Raw genomic sequence first — 14,667 nt, forward strand, 5'->3', positions numbered from 1 at the left:
TTCATCACTTAAAATATAAACAATCCCCCTTTTTTTTAACATAAACATTTACAGCATAATCCTGTGTAGAAAACAAGTGTCACCCCACCCTCACCCAGAAGTGTCTTTACAGCCATACAACATATACTTTAATCTTTTTTGACGTACTCAGCAAAAACACAGTGAACCGTAAGTGGTTTGATGCCCTGTCGAGATATCAGGCAGCACGGGGCCAGTAAGTCTTTGGTTTAATAGTTTGTGCCGACCAACAAAGGAGTTAGGAATCCTGTGCAGGGCGTAGCTCTCAGGAGTTAAATGAGTTATGTAAGGAAGCGTGGCGCTGCTCCAGTACTGTGTAATATACCTGTTCTTTCTTGTATACCTTCTTGTAGAGGTAATTCTTGGTTTTCAAGAAGGAAAACGGAGGTCAGTTTTTTGTTTTATCATTTACTCTGATTCAGGCCAACTAGAAATTCTTGCATATTTATTTACGCTACATGAGGCGAACACTAACACACATAAACACCACTCCCCTTTCCATGGAAGCGTCTAGGTCTCCTAGGAATTGTTATTTATTTATTTTCAACCCTGAGAAGGGGGTATATGACTTATTAGAAAGAAGTCGAGTGTGTTACGTTCACCACAGCCGCTACCATCCATCCAAACTGTAGTCCCCCAACATTTTCACCTTCTGATTCAGTTTTTTCCTCCCACACTTTTCACACTGACTCTACCCTCTGATCTCACTCTTCTCTACCCTTTACTCTTCATCAGCTGTCTTTTTATTCCTATGTTTTGGTTATTTGTCCAGGTTAATACTAATACTACTACTAATAATGACCCCCCACCAGAACCTTGGCAAAACCCTCAATGGGCCACTGGCACATGGTGAATCCACAAAGACACTTTCTCCCATTCAGTTTCAAGCAAGCTCCATCTACAAAGTGGCCTGCACACAACACTGGTACTACACGTGTGCCGTGTTTTGTGACTGGCACATTATATGTTTTTGATTCTCAGATGCAACACTTCCCTTTTCGTCTTTTAGTCCTGTTCACAAAAGCTCATTTACAGGTAAACCTGTGCTACCTTTCTTTTTTTTTGAGACACGTACCGGCCCATTAAGCCAGTATCCAAGTAGAGTCTTGTTTCTCTCAGTCACCATATAAGGCAAAAAAATAGAACAAGGTCTTGGCAAAAAGGCACATTCCAGACTCAATGACTTGAGTTTGTTTTCACCATTTTATAAGTCGTCCTTTCAAGTTTTATTACTTCTTGTGGAAAAATCCAGAAAACGCTGTAGTGTTAAGGCCCAGAGGAACTCTCACAATGTCGTTGGCACAAACGTGGACAGTAGAGGTTTTTTGATAGTCTTGCATTAAATAAGTTTCCGTGTAAAAGGTCGCTCCTCCATCTTTCGTTATCCCAGGTTATTCCCCATCTGTTAACAGAACAACAGGGATAACAGTGAAATCTCTTTACCTCCTGCCTTTCCTCCTCGCTGGCCTTCAGCAGGACGTACCGTGCTCTTTGCGCCATAATCACGCTTGCATTTGTTCAGCTTAATCTGTTAATTATTTTTTCTGAAAGCAGATTCTCTTTAAAGTAGTATAAAAATCCATAACAGTGATGAACTGTGGTTTTGCCAGTCTCTTACTGTACATATAAGACAATCACATTTAGCCAGTCACTGCTCAGAAGCTAATTTATAACATTCATCTGCTGCTTTTTGAGAACAAACACTATTTTCAAACATTTCAAAATATATCATTTTTAAGCTAAAACCCTGGTTTCCCTCTTGGATTCCTTTCCCTCCCCTCTTGGTGGTTTACACCTAAACATATTTTTGTGTTGTTGTTTTTCCTCATATTGCTTTCCCATCTACGCTGCAAACATCTCCCTTACTGTGATAGACTACCTCAAAACGGCTGTAGACCTTCTTCTCCTTCCTCAGGCTCTCTATCCTCCTCAGCAGTCCCTCCCGCTCCTGGTTGTTGCCCTGCGGTCGCAGAAATCGGTTCCTTTTTAAGGAGCTCTGTTTCTCCGTTCCTTTATCTCCAGCATCTCCATCTTTGTTCCCTCCCGTCTCCTCCCGCTCCTGGCGGTTCTTTTGGCTGTTGGCGGAGATTTGCTCCAGAATGACTTTGGTGTCGTCTCGTAAGTTGCTGCTGTACAGAACAGAGCCGCCTGCGGGCTGGTATCGGGACATGACAGATGTTCCGGTTGTTGATGTTTTATGATTGGTGGTGGATTGATCAGCAGTCGTAGACGCTGTATCTTTAGACGATGAGCTCTGTTTTTTGCTCGAATTGTCAGTGACCACTATGACCGTGCTCATGCCCCTATCCTCTCCTGAGGTTTTCTTTTCTTTGTCCTTGGGTCCCAGGAATCCCTTTAGCCTCTGAGTCTGTTTCTTTAGGAAGTCGAGTGTCTTACCCTCACCCTTTCCCTCACCAATGGTATTGATGGACGTGGTAGAGCCCATAACCTTTTGCAGCCCTTCCTTAGAGTCTTCATGTGACAGAGTTGAAGAACTGTGAGAGCGACTCTTTTTCATTTCAGTCTTCTCTGCGTCTGTAGCATCTGTGGTCAAAATTTCCTCCCCACAGGAGATGCGACGAGGATGTATCCCTTTAAGTTTCACCGGCTCCTTCTTGAAGATCTTAGGTGAATGCAGAGGCTTTAGAGACTTGAATAGATCTTTCTTTTGACCTTCTGATGCACTCTCCTCTTTCTGAGACTGCACTATCTCTGAAGGCTTCTGTGAGCTTATAAAAGGCTTGGGAAAGATTAGTGGTGGCCTTGATGAACTGACTGAAGGTCTGCGATTATTGATCTCAGCCAGTTTTGCTGAGACGTCTGGCTTTGTCTGCTCAGGCTCTGCTGTACTGAGTGTGACAGCTGGGGTCTTCAAAGTTGTTGTAATGTTGGGAGGTTTATCAGAAAGATCTTGCCTTTTTTCAGCGGGCTCTAAGGCTTTTAGCGATGGCTCTGTCTCTGTTTTCGAGACTTTTGTCTTGGCAGCTAGGTCTTTGAAGTACTGCAAACGGCTGGCCGGATCATTCATGTTCAGAGATGATGAATCTGTGACTTTAGGTTTTTCAAGCGTAAATGTTGTCTTTACTTTTTCATTAGTTTCTTTAGGTTCCTCTTTAGGTTTAATCTCATCTTTTAACCGTATCTCCTTTTCCTCTAGCTTCTCCTGTTTTTCTTCTTTCTCCTTCTTCTCCTCGGTCTTCCTTCGCCAATTAAAAGGCTCACGAGTTAATGACCTCCTCTTTTCTAGGATCTGGGCCACAATGGATGAAGTGCGCACTGAATCCAACTCCTCATCCTCTTCCGTCGCTGGTTTTAGACCTAAGCTACCACTGTGTATCTCTGCTTTAGAAGATGAGAATATAAGTGAGGAGCGCAGTCGAGAGCTGCGCTGAAGGAGCGGGTTAACACGCGACCGGAATGACTCGTGTTTGGATAGAAGGAGTTCTGGAGCACCTTTCGCCTCCACATCTGTGCCCCCCTCCCTTGCTTTACTCCTCTCTGGCTCTCTTTCCTTCTCCTCCTCCCTCTCTTTTCTGTCCAGTACAAGGCGGGAAGGAAGTAGATCCTTGGACGTTGGTAGGCCAGAGTCTTTATTGCTGCTCTCAGGTAGTTTAGGCTTTCCAAAACGTGGCCTCAGGATATCAGGTCTGGGCTTGGGAGGAACATTTGGTGGCTCTTTTATTCCATAGCGTGGAGCTGAACTTTCAGTTTCAGTTGGTTGCACAGCTTGAGAAGGTTCATCAAAAGCATCAGGACCCATAGGCTGAGCCAGGCCTTCTTCTCCAGTGTCCTCATAAGTATTTAGATAGGAGTGGATTCTCCAGCTTCTCAGGCCTTGCTTTGCACTTGAGTCCTCCTCATGCTCTTGATCAAATTGTTTGTTAAAGTTTTTCTTCTCAGGTGGGTGGGGGTGTGTTGGTGAGCTCTGACAAGCATACGCCTGTCCTATGGTTGGCCTCTTATGGGAGGATCCTCCCCCATACCTCCCAGCTAACGGAGGGGCGTTGTGGCCCTCGGGTCCTCTCAGGTCCTCAGATGAAAAGTAGTCTCTGCCATACTGCCCAGGTGGAGGCTCCTGGTCTGAGCGATAACTTGAGTCTGAATACTGGTCAATGGAGAGGTGCGGAGGACGGCCTCGAAGTCTGTCGAAGTGTCCGTGGCCAGAACCTGGCCCGGGCCCTTCACTGTAAAAATGGCTGCTTTGAATCTGTTCTCTGTAACGAAAGTGCAGCACATATTGTTTATTGTTTAATAACTTAATAATAAACCATACATTTTATGTTTATGGTCCATGTGATAATTCTGCATTATTCTGATCACAGCAGGAGGTTTTAAAGGTTTTCCTACCTGTGGAAGTCTGTCTCGTCCAGATTGTTCATGACTCTTTGCTGCATAAACTGTCTTGAAGACGCGTATGTTTCCTGGGTTCCTTCTGCATAGCTGTGCCTCTTGAAGGCACTGGCGCTCATCTCCATCTGCCTGGACACGATGGACCGCCCCTGTTCCAGGAATGACTGCTGAAGACGAAACTGCTGCTGTGAATACTTTCCAATAGTAATTCCTGTCCCGGGCTCCAGGGTTTGACGAAACGCGTCATTTCTCCGGAAAGGAAGCACGGGGTTACGATCAGTGTCACCATAGGGGAAGGCAGGGGGAATCTCAGGCTGCCTTCGGTAACCTACTGTGTTACGCAAAGACTGGGACCTCTTTAATCCAAACTGGCTGCCTAAATAGTTGCCGGTGCTGCTGGGATCAGAGACAGTAAGCGCTGTATTGTTTGGGTCAATAACCAGAGGCTCTGACTGAGCGTACAGAATGCGAAACTCTTCATCGAAGGTGGCAACAAGCTCCCCAAGGAAGAGGTGGGCGATGCAGCGGTGGATCTTCTCATAGGACCACATGAAACTATAACATAAAGAACAGTAGAGGCAAAGATTATTTAAAGAATAACTGAGTGCTGATGTTATTAATACTATTAAATTAGTCACCTGTAGTTCCCACTGAGTACAGCTCTGCAGTCAGCCAATAGGAAACGATCTTTCACCTGCCCCTTAAATGATTTTCCTGTCCGGGTGTAATAAGGTATTCCCGCCACAGTCCGGACACGTATCATCTATAAAATCAGAATTTCAACTCTGTTACACATGCATATCTGATAATTATAAGCAAATACATAACAAGACCCAGCTGTTAGCGCCTTTTTCTTTTTAATGTTGTTTTCAGATAATATCATAAAATTCAAACTGACCGGAATAAACTCCAGGTTGACTTTGCAGTTGAGGACCATAGAGACAAAGTGATGAGCCTCCAGCTGATCCAGTAAAATATAAACAGGAACGTGTCGTCCTGCTGCGTCCAAGAGGTCACTGAAGATGTCAATATCTGTGAACATGTCCATCACCACAGCGATAACCTGGAGCAGGAGCAAACACACAAAAAAGTTTTTCTTTTTCATCAACAAAAGTCTATTTCAGTTCAGTCAGGACAACTGTAGTCAAAAGGAAGTCTGGTATTTTGATCTGTAGTAATTAATATTTATATTCGGCTATCCTGGGACCTCTTTGCCCTTTCACACCCACATGTGGAAAGCATGGTGGGAAGATCAGCCACAAGAACTCAGCACAGACCAGTGGAAGCAACAGATATGACACTAACGAATTAAAAAAGGCTTATAGAAGATTTAAGAATAAATTTCAGTAAGAGGGTGTTGTTGAGTGTCCTCTGTGTGCTTGTTGACAGTTAACTCTGAGTTTTGGCAGGATACAGACATGTATTCCATAAACACATGGGCAAGAAATGGAGGACAGTTACACACACAACCCACCACACCAACAGGTTTGACTGCTCACTGGATTTGGCATTCTCGCTTCCATTAATCAGGTATTTTATTTAGCTAAAGGCAAGCCAGTTACAAATGTTTCTGAAAGGGCGTGGTGGCAGACTTGGCAGAGAGCATAAAAAGTGAGATGAACTCAGCAGCGAGATAACATAACCGTCGCTCACACCATGTCCCTGGCAGCTCTCTATCTCGCTTCTTCTCGCTATCTTCTAAGGTAATAACACTCTGATGTAATAAGACTTGTACTGCAGTATTACCTATAAATAAATAAAAGCTCCTCGTGTTTTATCTGTGAAACTGGATATGTGCCATGTTCTGAGTCGGCACCTTAAATATATGAATTTATAAACACTGAATTTTTTGGTTGATTTTTCTTTCTACTGTAAGGTGAAACAAAACCACTCCTGCATGTTTTAACACATTCTTATCCTCTTCTGCTTACTTGGCGTGCGTTCTTGATGAGTCTCCTCGCCTGCTCCTTTATGCTCGGCATGTCAGGATCAGAGGGGTTGACTAGAGTTGTGACCTCTGTGGGATCAACGAAACTGTGCTGCGGCCAGCCCAGATCCAGCCCCGGGGCAGCCAGGTCCGACTGAACTGGCCAGTAGGTGTCCGAAGACCCATCGTCCTCGACGCCTCCCTCGTGGTACGTCAGCTCCGGGACGCCGGTGGGCTGGCTAGGCCCCTGGATTGTCGACTTGATGTGTTCAATTTCTGGCTGTGCCAGAAAACCGGCCATATCTGCATTCTGGAGGAATTCATAGTAGCCCTGGTGTGCAAAGAGACAGAAAAGTTTAGGAGATCGTAAAAGCTGTGTGTATGTGTTTTCATGCATTAGAGCAACGCTTACCTGAGTGTCATTTTCTATCAGAGCATCAATGGCTAGACGATACTCCTCACGGTAGTGCGGAGGAAGGTAATTTGGGTCGAGAGGGTTATCGCCTATCGATGAACTCTGAGACCGGTGCGGCATGGTTGGAGGGGGTCAGGTCAAAGTTTAAGGCTCAGGAGTAAGAAAAGGTGAGGAAGGAGGAATTTAAACCTGCAAGGAAAAGGAAAATATAAAATGAGGTCCCACAATAATTAATAATTAACGTCATCACAGCTGGTTTTGTACTCTATTTGCACATACTGTAAATATCACACCACTCCCCCATCCATGAGACACAATACTTATGATTCAACAAAATATCCCCTTGGGTGTTGAGAGGAAAAGACCTTTGTGTCTGGACACACAAACAGACGTTACCTTTAACCACGCACACAAAGCAACTATTGTCGCTGAGTCAACGGCGGCTTAGCAGCAAGTAACAGTTTAACAGGCAAATTTGTCTCAATGTTAACAACTGTAACAGATATTTATTGCTTGCCTACACAATTAGAATACTTTTATGAAACTAACAATACTTTTTGACATTGTGTGGGATTGCAGGTAGTAATGAGTAATACTGAAGAAAGCATGCATAAAAGAATGGTGCTATGAGAGAGCAACTCCTTCAACTTAAACGTAGAACAGGTAAAAGTATCATATTTCTCAAGTATGATTAATTGAATTAAATGAAAAGACTTCACTCTAATAATACCAGCGATTAATCAACCTTCAGTGCGGCTTATTGAAAGACTGTATATAAAGGTGAGAACAAAGTGGAACAGCTGGATACAGAAAAAGCAAAGGGAGGAGACGAGATTAAAGAGAGCAAGAGGAGAGGTGGGAGAGGCGTGAGGAGTTGTAGAGACAGGTTCTTTCATATCACAGTAAACTTGCCACGCTGGTGCGTCATAATTCATGTTGCTGCTTAGACCTTATCCTGAAAAATCTGCCGGTCATGGCAACCAAACTTATTTAGATGGGCATGACTTAAAGAAGTCACAGGTCCGCTGTTACATAACACTGTGTGAATATACGCCTGTTTCAACGAGAACCAGATAGTGACATTTTTGATTCACATGCCAAACTTTAAGAGGTGACTTTGGCGTGACTAAGACGCAGGTTTGATTGTTCATCTATCAGCAAGGGTAACACACCTACACAAACACACAAACAATCTCATGAAGCTTTCAAAAATGTGAAAATGACGTGATGGTGATCTCGAGCTCTTTCTAAAAAAAACAAGTGTTATTTCTCAGTGTTATTTCTCTGTGTGGCCTTCTAGTTTCATACGCGGATGAATACAGTCATCAGATAAAACACGGTTAGGAAAAGCAGCTGGTGAGAGGCTAAAAACAGCTAAACCACATCGGCTAAAGAAGCACCGAAAACCAACATAAATGTTCACATAATTTGAGCTGTAAAATGTAATATATAGCACTTTTCTAATCTCATCAAGCAAACCATCCTTTCTTACGGCACGTTTTCTGCCTGACATCCTGCACACAAGCAGTTTAGAATCACATAGATGTGTTTGAACTGTTGGAGGAAGCTGTAGTTCCTGGAGGAAACCTACCAAAAGCACAGGGAAAACATAAACTACACACAGAAAGGTCCCCACGGGACTGAAACCAGGAAACTTCTTGCAGTGAGTCAACAATGCTAACTGGAGCCCAACCAATACTGATATTTGTCAGTTAAACTCTTTAACACACGACAGCTTACTAAGAAAAGCCGTTGAACCCTTAAAGCTCTTTGAAGTCTGAGCGGAGTGGTTTCTGTCATATTTCAGGCCTGCTTATAAAACAAATAACTGGATTTGCATTAGTTAGTCATGGTGGCCGCTACCGAACTATAGGTCATCAAACCATCCTTATTAATATATACCAAGATGTCAAAACTCACCATTAAGGGTGTGTGTGTGTGCAATTTAAAAATAATCTTGTTTCATTGTCATAGTCGTTTATGCTCCGTCCAACTCTGCTTGGATCAGCTGGTTGCTTGTGGAGCTCCAAACACGAGCTCCCAACAGGGAAGTAACAGAATGGACCAACTACGCAACATCAACACTCACACTGTGGTTGATGGTCTCTCCCATCTCTTCTTTACTTTTCACTTGTCAGCTGTTGTAATTAATGATACTTGTATGTTGGTAAATAGCTAATAATGAGACAGCCACTCGACCACAGTGTCGTCCAGCAAACAAACAAACCCATTAACTTTTCATCTATTACTGCTGATTGTAAATGATGTCCAAATAAAACAGTGGAGTGTTTAGTTGGCCACTTTTGTACATCCATGTACCTGCTTTCGAAAGGTAAAGTAGATACTTTACTAAAAACCTAATTTGGCTTTTGAGGGGGTTTTTTTGGCATTAGATAAAGAAACAATGAAAATCCCAGGCTTGATTCCAACCCACAGCACACTTGCATATTATGAACCATCACTGAGCCAACCAGAGCACCCACTGAGCGATGTTTGATGTGGTCCTGACAGCTGCATGCTGGAGGGTTTGCATTCTGGTGGAGAAAAGAGTGAACAACCACCACGCTGCTTAAGTATTTAAAGTAAGCTGGCAATGTTAGGAAACATACGTGGCTTATTTTCTTATGTAGCATGTGGTCGAAAGAGGAAGTGGATACACCTACAGTCTGAGCAAATTAGGGCGTGTGTGTAACCCGGGGTCTGACAGGTAGGGTGGGTAAGTATTTAGTGAGGCTGTACCTGTTTGTATCTGCAAACTTCCAAGCACACTTGAGAGATTAATGACGGTGATAGCTAAGGGCTGAAAGTCCTAACCCACAATCAGTGGGACAACCCGGTTTACTCAGCGACCTGGTGAGTCATCGAGTAGCCTGGTTGGCGTGGCCTGGGGATAACTTGCAACAGACTGCCGAGATGGTGATTCATCTGCTGACAAAATGGCTGACATCCTGTTTCCCTATTCATGTGGAGCCATTGAAATTAGGGCTTTGTGGCAAGCCGTTGGCTTTCCATGCTCCACGGTGGTCAGGGAGGAATGCCGGGGCACACATGCTTGTTGCATGGAATTATTTTGCCCCTGAATTCCAAGTCATTTGATTTGCCTAGTTTTGCTCTTTGTATCTAAGTCATTTGCAGCACCACGGTGCCCATTGTGTACATAGGTGTACTGCACTGAAGCTGCAAATGAAGTGCATAACCGATGACAGACGCAAAATAAGAGAAAAACTCACATGTAGCAACACAACAGTCCAAAAGTCAGAGTTAATTCCCTCGTGAATGGAAAGTTGTATTATAGAGTGCAAGCTGAACAAACCTAATCTGTAGGAACAAGCAATAAGTTCACTGTCACGTTTGAGAAAGAAATGTAGCAAAAATAACTAACAAGAAGTATTTTTGGTAGTGTTACTGTTTTTGTAATCAAGTGATTATCAAAAGCATTGACAGCAGCTTGAAGGAAGGCAGCCTGGGGAGGAAATGACCTAATTGGTTAATTCAGAAGCATGGTGGCATTAAAAAGAGCCAAGGCGGGTAGAGGGGGATGGGGGTTTCCTTTGCATCCTCGTCATCACTGTGTCACCGTAGAGTGGGGCAACAGATGAATAACACAATGTCAGAAGCATGACAGACTTTCCCCGCCTCACCTGGCCTACTGGTAGGATATTCAAACAAATACTGCTGCTTTGTTTGCTGTTATAGCAACTGCAGCAAGCATCAAACTGCAGAAAGTGTCTCATGATGATCAGGATCCCTGTCTTTACTACCTTTGTTGTGAAGCTTTCAGAGGCCCACAGGAGGACGAGGCTGCCCTAAATGTACCATATAAACAAAGGCCGGTCTGAAACACTAAACCCTGGCAGACAGGACATGAAGGCAGCAGCAAGACTTCGGCGTCTCTGAGCCGATAAACCAAATATTCAGACGTGCACAGCGTCTGCTCACGAAGCGTACAAACGGCCCATTCTCAGCATTCCTGCGCAAATGCTGAAAAGAAGGAGAGAAACTGGAAGGTGAAGAGCAGAGGGAGTGTAAATTACATCTGTCCTGACATGTGAATCATGAGACGCGTTAGAAGCGAGCCCGAGGACACAAACTATCAAGAAAAAAAACACAAACTACATCCTCGCCGCCTCTTTCTGTTTTCTCTCGTTCGCATCCGAACACACCTCACTAAACAAACACTCCAACTGATCCGGCATACCATTGGCCGGTTCGTGCTGTGTGATAATTCGGTGTGTGAACCCAGGTTGAGAAAACAATACTTAAAAACAGGTTTGGAGAGATGAGCCAGTAATCTCCAGATGCTCCCGTCAGAACCTTTCAGTGACATTTTTTTGTCAGATGAACCTACAGAGATGTAGATATGTGCACACACACACGGCGCTGGTTGTCTCCCTGTATATCATCACACCTCAGCGTGGCTGTTGAACGCTGCACAAAAGACAGCTTAAATGAATTCATACAGTATGTGAGAACACACGGCGGCTTGCATCCTCCCCTTTGTGTTGTGTGTGTAGCTGGGGTTTTAATGCAGCAGTACTGCTAGAAAAACTGGTCCACTGAGATCCCCGCCATCTTTCCAACCGCCTTAAAGGCCTGCAGTCATCCTGTATGGAAAACCCAGCAGCGATGGCATCAAAATATTTCCACTTCATACACACTAAACCTCACGCATACATAACAACACCTCTGTAACCAGACCCCCGTTTTCTATACCACACACAGCAGTGCAAACAAATTAATGAATGGCACACAGCCTTGGCCTTAAGGCCAGTGTGTGACAAGATTAAACCTATAATGGGAAGCACATGCACAGACCCAGCGCAGGGGGAAAATGGCACTAACATTCCCACTACTCTTCAAATTATAACCACATGTCGTGCTATTTCTGAACAGTGACTCACTTTGAACGAAGCGAGGGAAAAAGCATGCGATGGTGAAGTTTAAAATCAATACACACTCAAGTCAAAACAAAAGTGCCAAAGTGCCTGTAATAAAGACACAGTAAAAAACCCTTAAACCAAAGCCTTAGGTAGGGAGTAGGTGTGAAAGAGAGATGCACTCTGAATGTTTGGACTAAATAGTTTGAACATAAAGTGAGTTGTTCTTGCATCACATTTAATTTTGCTTCTTTTTTTTTAGGTTAAAACCTTTATTCTCCCTGAAGTGTTTGTTTCTTTCTTCGACAAACAAGTTTTTACGGTTACAGGCTAATGCCTTTGTGTTACTGGAAGGATTTCAAGTTGGTTTTAATGACAGTGACTGGCAGTGCGTGCATGCTGTTGTGCAACCAGTGCATTAGGCACACTTGTAAAAGTGTCCCTGCCCTCTCAAGCATTATTTATTAGCTGTAGTTCCTACAGAGCCACGCAGACAAAGCACTAAACAGGTTGTAAGCGTGCTTTTTTTCTGGTCTTTTATGAAAGTCTTCACAGGGCTGGAAAAAGAGCAGCACAGTTTGTCTCGTCCAGCCTCCCAGCACTGAGCCCTCTGTGTACGCGGGCTGTAATAACATCGCTGTTGCACTGCAGCTACCTGGATGACTTAATTCTGTGTAAACCTCCAGCGGCTTATGAGGAAATGAGGAAAGTAGGCTGCATTTCACTTTTTATTAATCCGCAGAGTCCACATTTCACGCTTATGGACAGGGGAGAAGATAAATAGGACGCTTTTTGAAGACAGGAGATAATAAGTTAGAGGTTAATATAAAACTGGACAGATCACAACAGAGCAGGACGAGACAATGGCTCTTTTGTCCCTCAGCTTGCCCTCGTTTTAACTTCGTACCTCCTCACTTTGCTGCTGAACTCGCCTCCTCTCTTTTTCTCTGTGCACCGACGGCTTTATCTCCTCCCGGTGAAACCGTTGATGCGAGTCTGCTTCCCGTCCGCGCGTCACATTCCTCGGATCGGACAAAAAAAACTCCACCCAAACCTCCCCCCCGTCTCCAGCTGCGTGCACCCTCCACCGCCGATCGGCAAACAGAGCGGACTCTGCGCGGACTCCAGGCCCGGGTTCAGTGTCGTCCCGGCGGTGTGTGACCCTGCAGCAGCCGCTGTCACAATAAACGGAGACGGAAGCGTCGGGGCGACTCCTGCGAGGCAGGGCTTTCCCACCGGTGAGACTCCTCCCAGACCAGTTGATCGCCCCGGGCACGTTTCAAAAGTAGCTTTTATGTCATGGCTGCAAAAGATTCAAGCAAAAGAGGAAGTTTCTCCAAACTCGCAAACTTTTTCCGTGCCCGTGCAGGAGTTTGGCCCAACTGGCGGTCCGTACAATGAATGCTTTATTCATCCTTGCACTTGACTCTTTGACATGTTTGCTCCTTTTTGCTTGCTCTCGTGTTGTTTGCACTGCGAAATGTTTTGTCAGTAAAACAACCGATTTGAAACTCTCCATCAATAAAATGCATCATATCAGGGATTTTAGTGCTACATTATAAACACAAGCAAGACTTTATTTAATTTAAACTACAACCTTAAACTCACTAACCTTTAAAAAAGAAATTATGTCCCTGAATGTAGTTATCTATGCTTTTTGCACATACACCAAAGAAGTGCAAAGAATCAGTGTTAATATTTTACCTCAAATCTGTAATTAGTAGTATTTTAATCAATGTTTCAGTTGTCTAGTCTTTAAATTTTACAGAGGAGAGATATACTTCATACTGCAGGTTGTTGCTGTTTAAATGGTAATAAAACCAGTGAACCTGTAATTGCAACGTGTACTACATCAGAGGACTATGACAGAGATGAGATCACCACCTGTTTAATCTTCTTTCCATCATATCTTAAAGACCTGATAGTGCCATATCACCACTGTGAAGGACTCCGCTCTAACTCGGTGGCTTACTTGTGGTATTTAAAAGTAGAATGGGAGGCAGAGCCTTCAGCTTTCAGGCCCCTTGTCTGTGGAACCAGCTCCCAGTTTGGATTCAAGAGACAGACACCCTCTCTGCTTTTAAGATTAGACCTAAAACTTGACTTTTGATAAAGTTTATAGTTAGGGCTACATCAGGTGACCTTGAATCCTCTCTTACTTATGCTGCAATAGGCCTAGGCTGCTGGGGGATTCCCATAATGCACTGAGTCTCCTTCACTCACCTCTTTTCACTCTGGCTCTCTTCCACAATGTGTCTTTGTCCTGTCTCCCTCCCCTCACTCCCAAACGATGCGACAGATGGCTGCCCCTCCCCAAGCTTCATTCTGCTGGAGTCATAATGTAAAAGAGCAGACTCAACAAGCAGTGGCTTTTGATTAAGTAAACTTTATTGCAAAGAAACTGAGCAGATGAAGGACTGTAGCTGGGAAAGAAGAACGGCTTCAATGCAAATGGGATCACTGAGCTCTGTCAGGGGAGAAAATGAGAGTTAATTGGCTGTCCAGGAGGTGAATAAAGCAGGATGATGTGTAAATAGAACCAGATCAACTTATTTCTTGAGACTGTGAAGTGGGCAGACATCCTGAGAGTGGGTCACAGACATTTGGAGGTGCGAACGTGAACCACAACAACTTGAGTTGTTACCAGATTGCAGGTAAGTTGATTCTTGAGCCAGATGACACAAACGGAGGGAGCCTAACACTGACAGACACCAGCCTCAGGCAGAGAGACCAGAACTAGACCCGCAACTTCACCTGAGAAAATGTCAGAGAGAAAGGAAGAAGAAAGAGAAACAAAACAAAAATTCAAAACCACCCAGGTCTGCTTAGTCAACAGCTAAGATCGCGGATACAAGCGGTGGAAATGAGCTTCCTCCGAAGGGTGGCTGGCCTCTCCCTTAGAGATAGGGTGAGAAGTTCGGCCATCCAGGAGGGGCTCAGAGTAGAACCGCTGCTCCTCCACATCTAAAGGAGCCAGCTGAGGTGGTTCAGACAAGGATGCTCCTGGGCGCCTCCTGGGGTTGGTGTTCCTGGCATGTCCCACTCCGGGCCCCGGGGCAGACCCAGGACACGCTGGAGAG

At 44.4% G+C, this 14,667-nt stretch overlaps 1 protein-coding gene across 1 annotated transcript; it reads right to left on the reverse strand.

The window, feature by feature from the left end:
* Positions 1-1,240: 1,240 nt before the first annotated feature.
* On the reverse strand, positions 1,241-12,782 carry sack1hb (scaffolding CK1 anchoring protein Hb). The gene is made up of 8 exons (XM_085346245.1): positions 12,495-12,782; positions 6,708-6,899; positions 6,300-6,626; positions 5,267-5,431; positions 5,007-5,131; positions 4,366-4,923; positions 1,898-4,232; positions 1,241-1,420 (listed from the first exon to the last, which is right to left on the reverse strand). The coding sequence occupies exons 2-8, from the start codon at positions 6,828-6,830 to the stop codon at positions 1,400-1,402; spliced, it is 3,654 nt and encodes a 1,217-aa protein (XP_085202371.1). The 5' UTR covers positions 6,831-6,899; positions 12,495-12,782; the 3' UTR covers positions 1,241-1,399.
* Between the last annotated feature and the right edge of the window lie 1,885 nt (positions 12,783-14,667).

The sequence above is a fragment of the Diplotaxodon limnothrissa genome, linkage group LG22 (assembly GCF_057381915.1).
Source record: "Diplotaxodon limnothrissa isolate DT_005_m linkage group LG22, D_limnothrissa_male_GT1.1, whole genome shotgun sequence".
Lineage (NCBI taxonomy): Eukaryota > Metazoa > Chordata > Actinopteri > Cichliformes > Cichlidae > Diplotaxodon > Diplotaxodon limnothrissa.

What these genes read in the sequence shown, in the direction of transcription:
- sack1hb (XM_085346245.1), bottom strand. Translation starts at nt 6,830, where the DNA reads ATGCCGCACCGGTCTCAGAGTTCATCGATAGGCGATAACCCTCTCGAC. An exon ending in TCAACCTGGAGTTTATTCCG is followed by an intron (nt 5,132 to 5,266) that starts GTCAGTTTGAAT and finishes CTGATTTTATAG; the next exon opens with ATGATACGTGTCCGGACTGT. An exon ending in GACGAGACAGACTTCCACAG is followed by an intron (nt 4,233 to 4,365) that starts GTAGGAAAACCT and finishes CTTTCGTTACAG; the next exon opens with AGAACAGATTCAAAGCAGCC.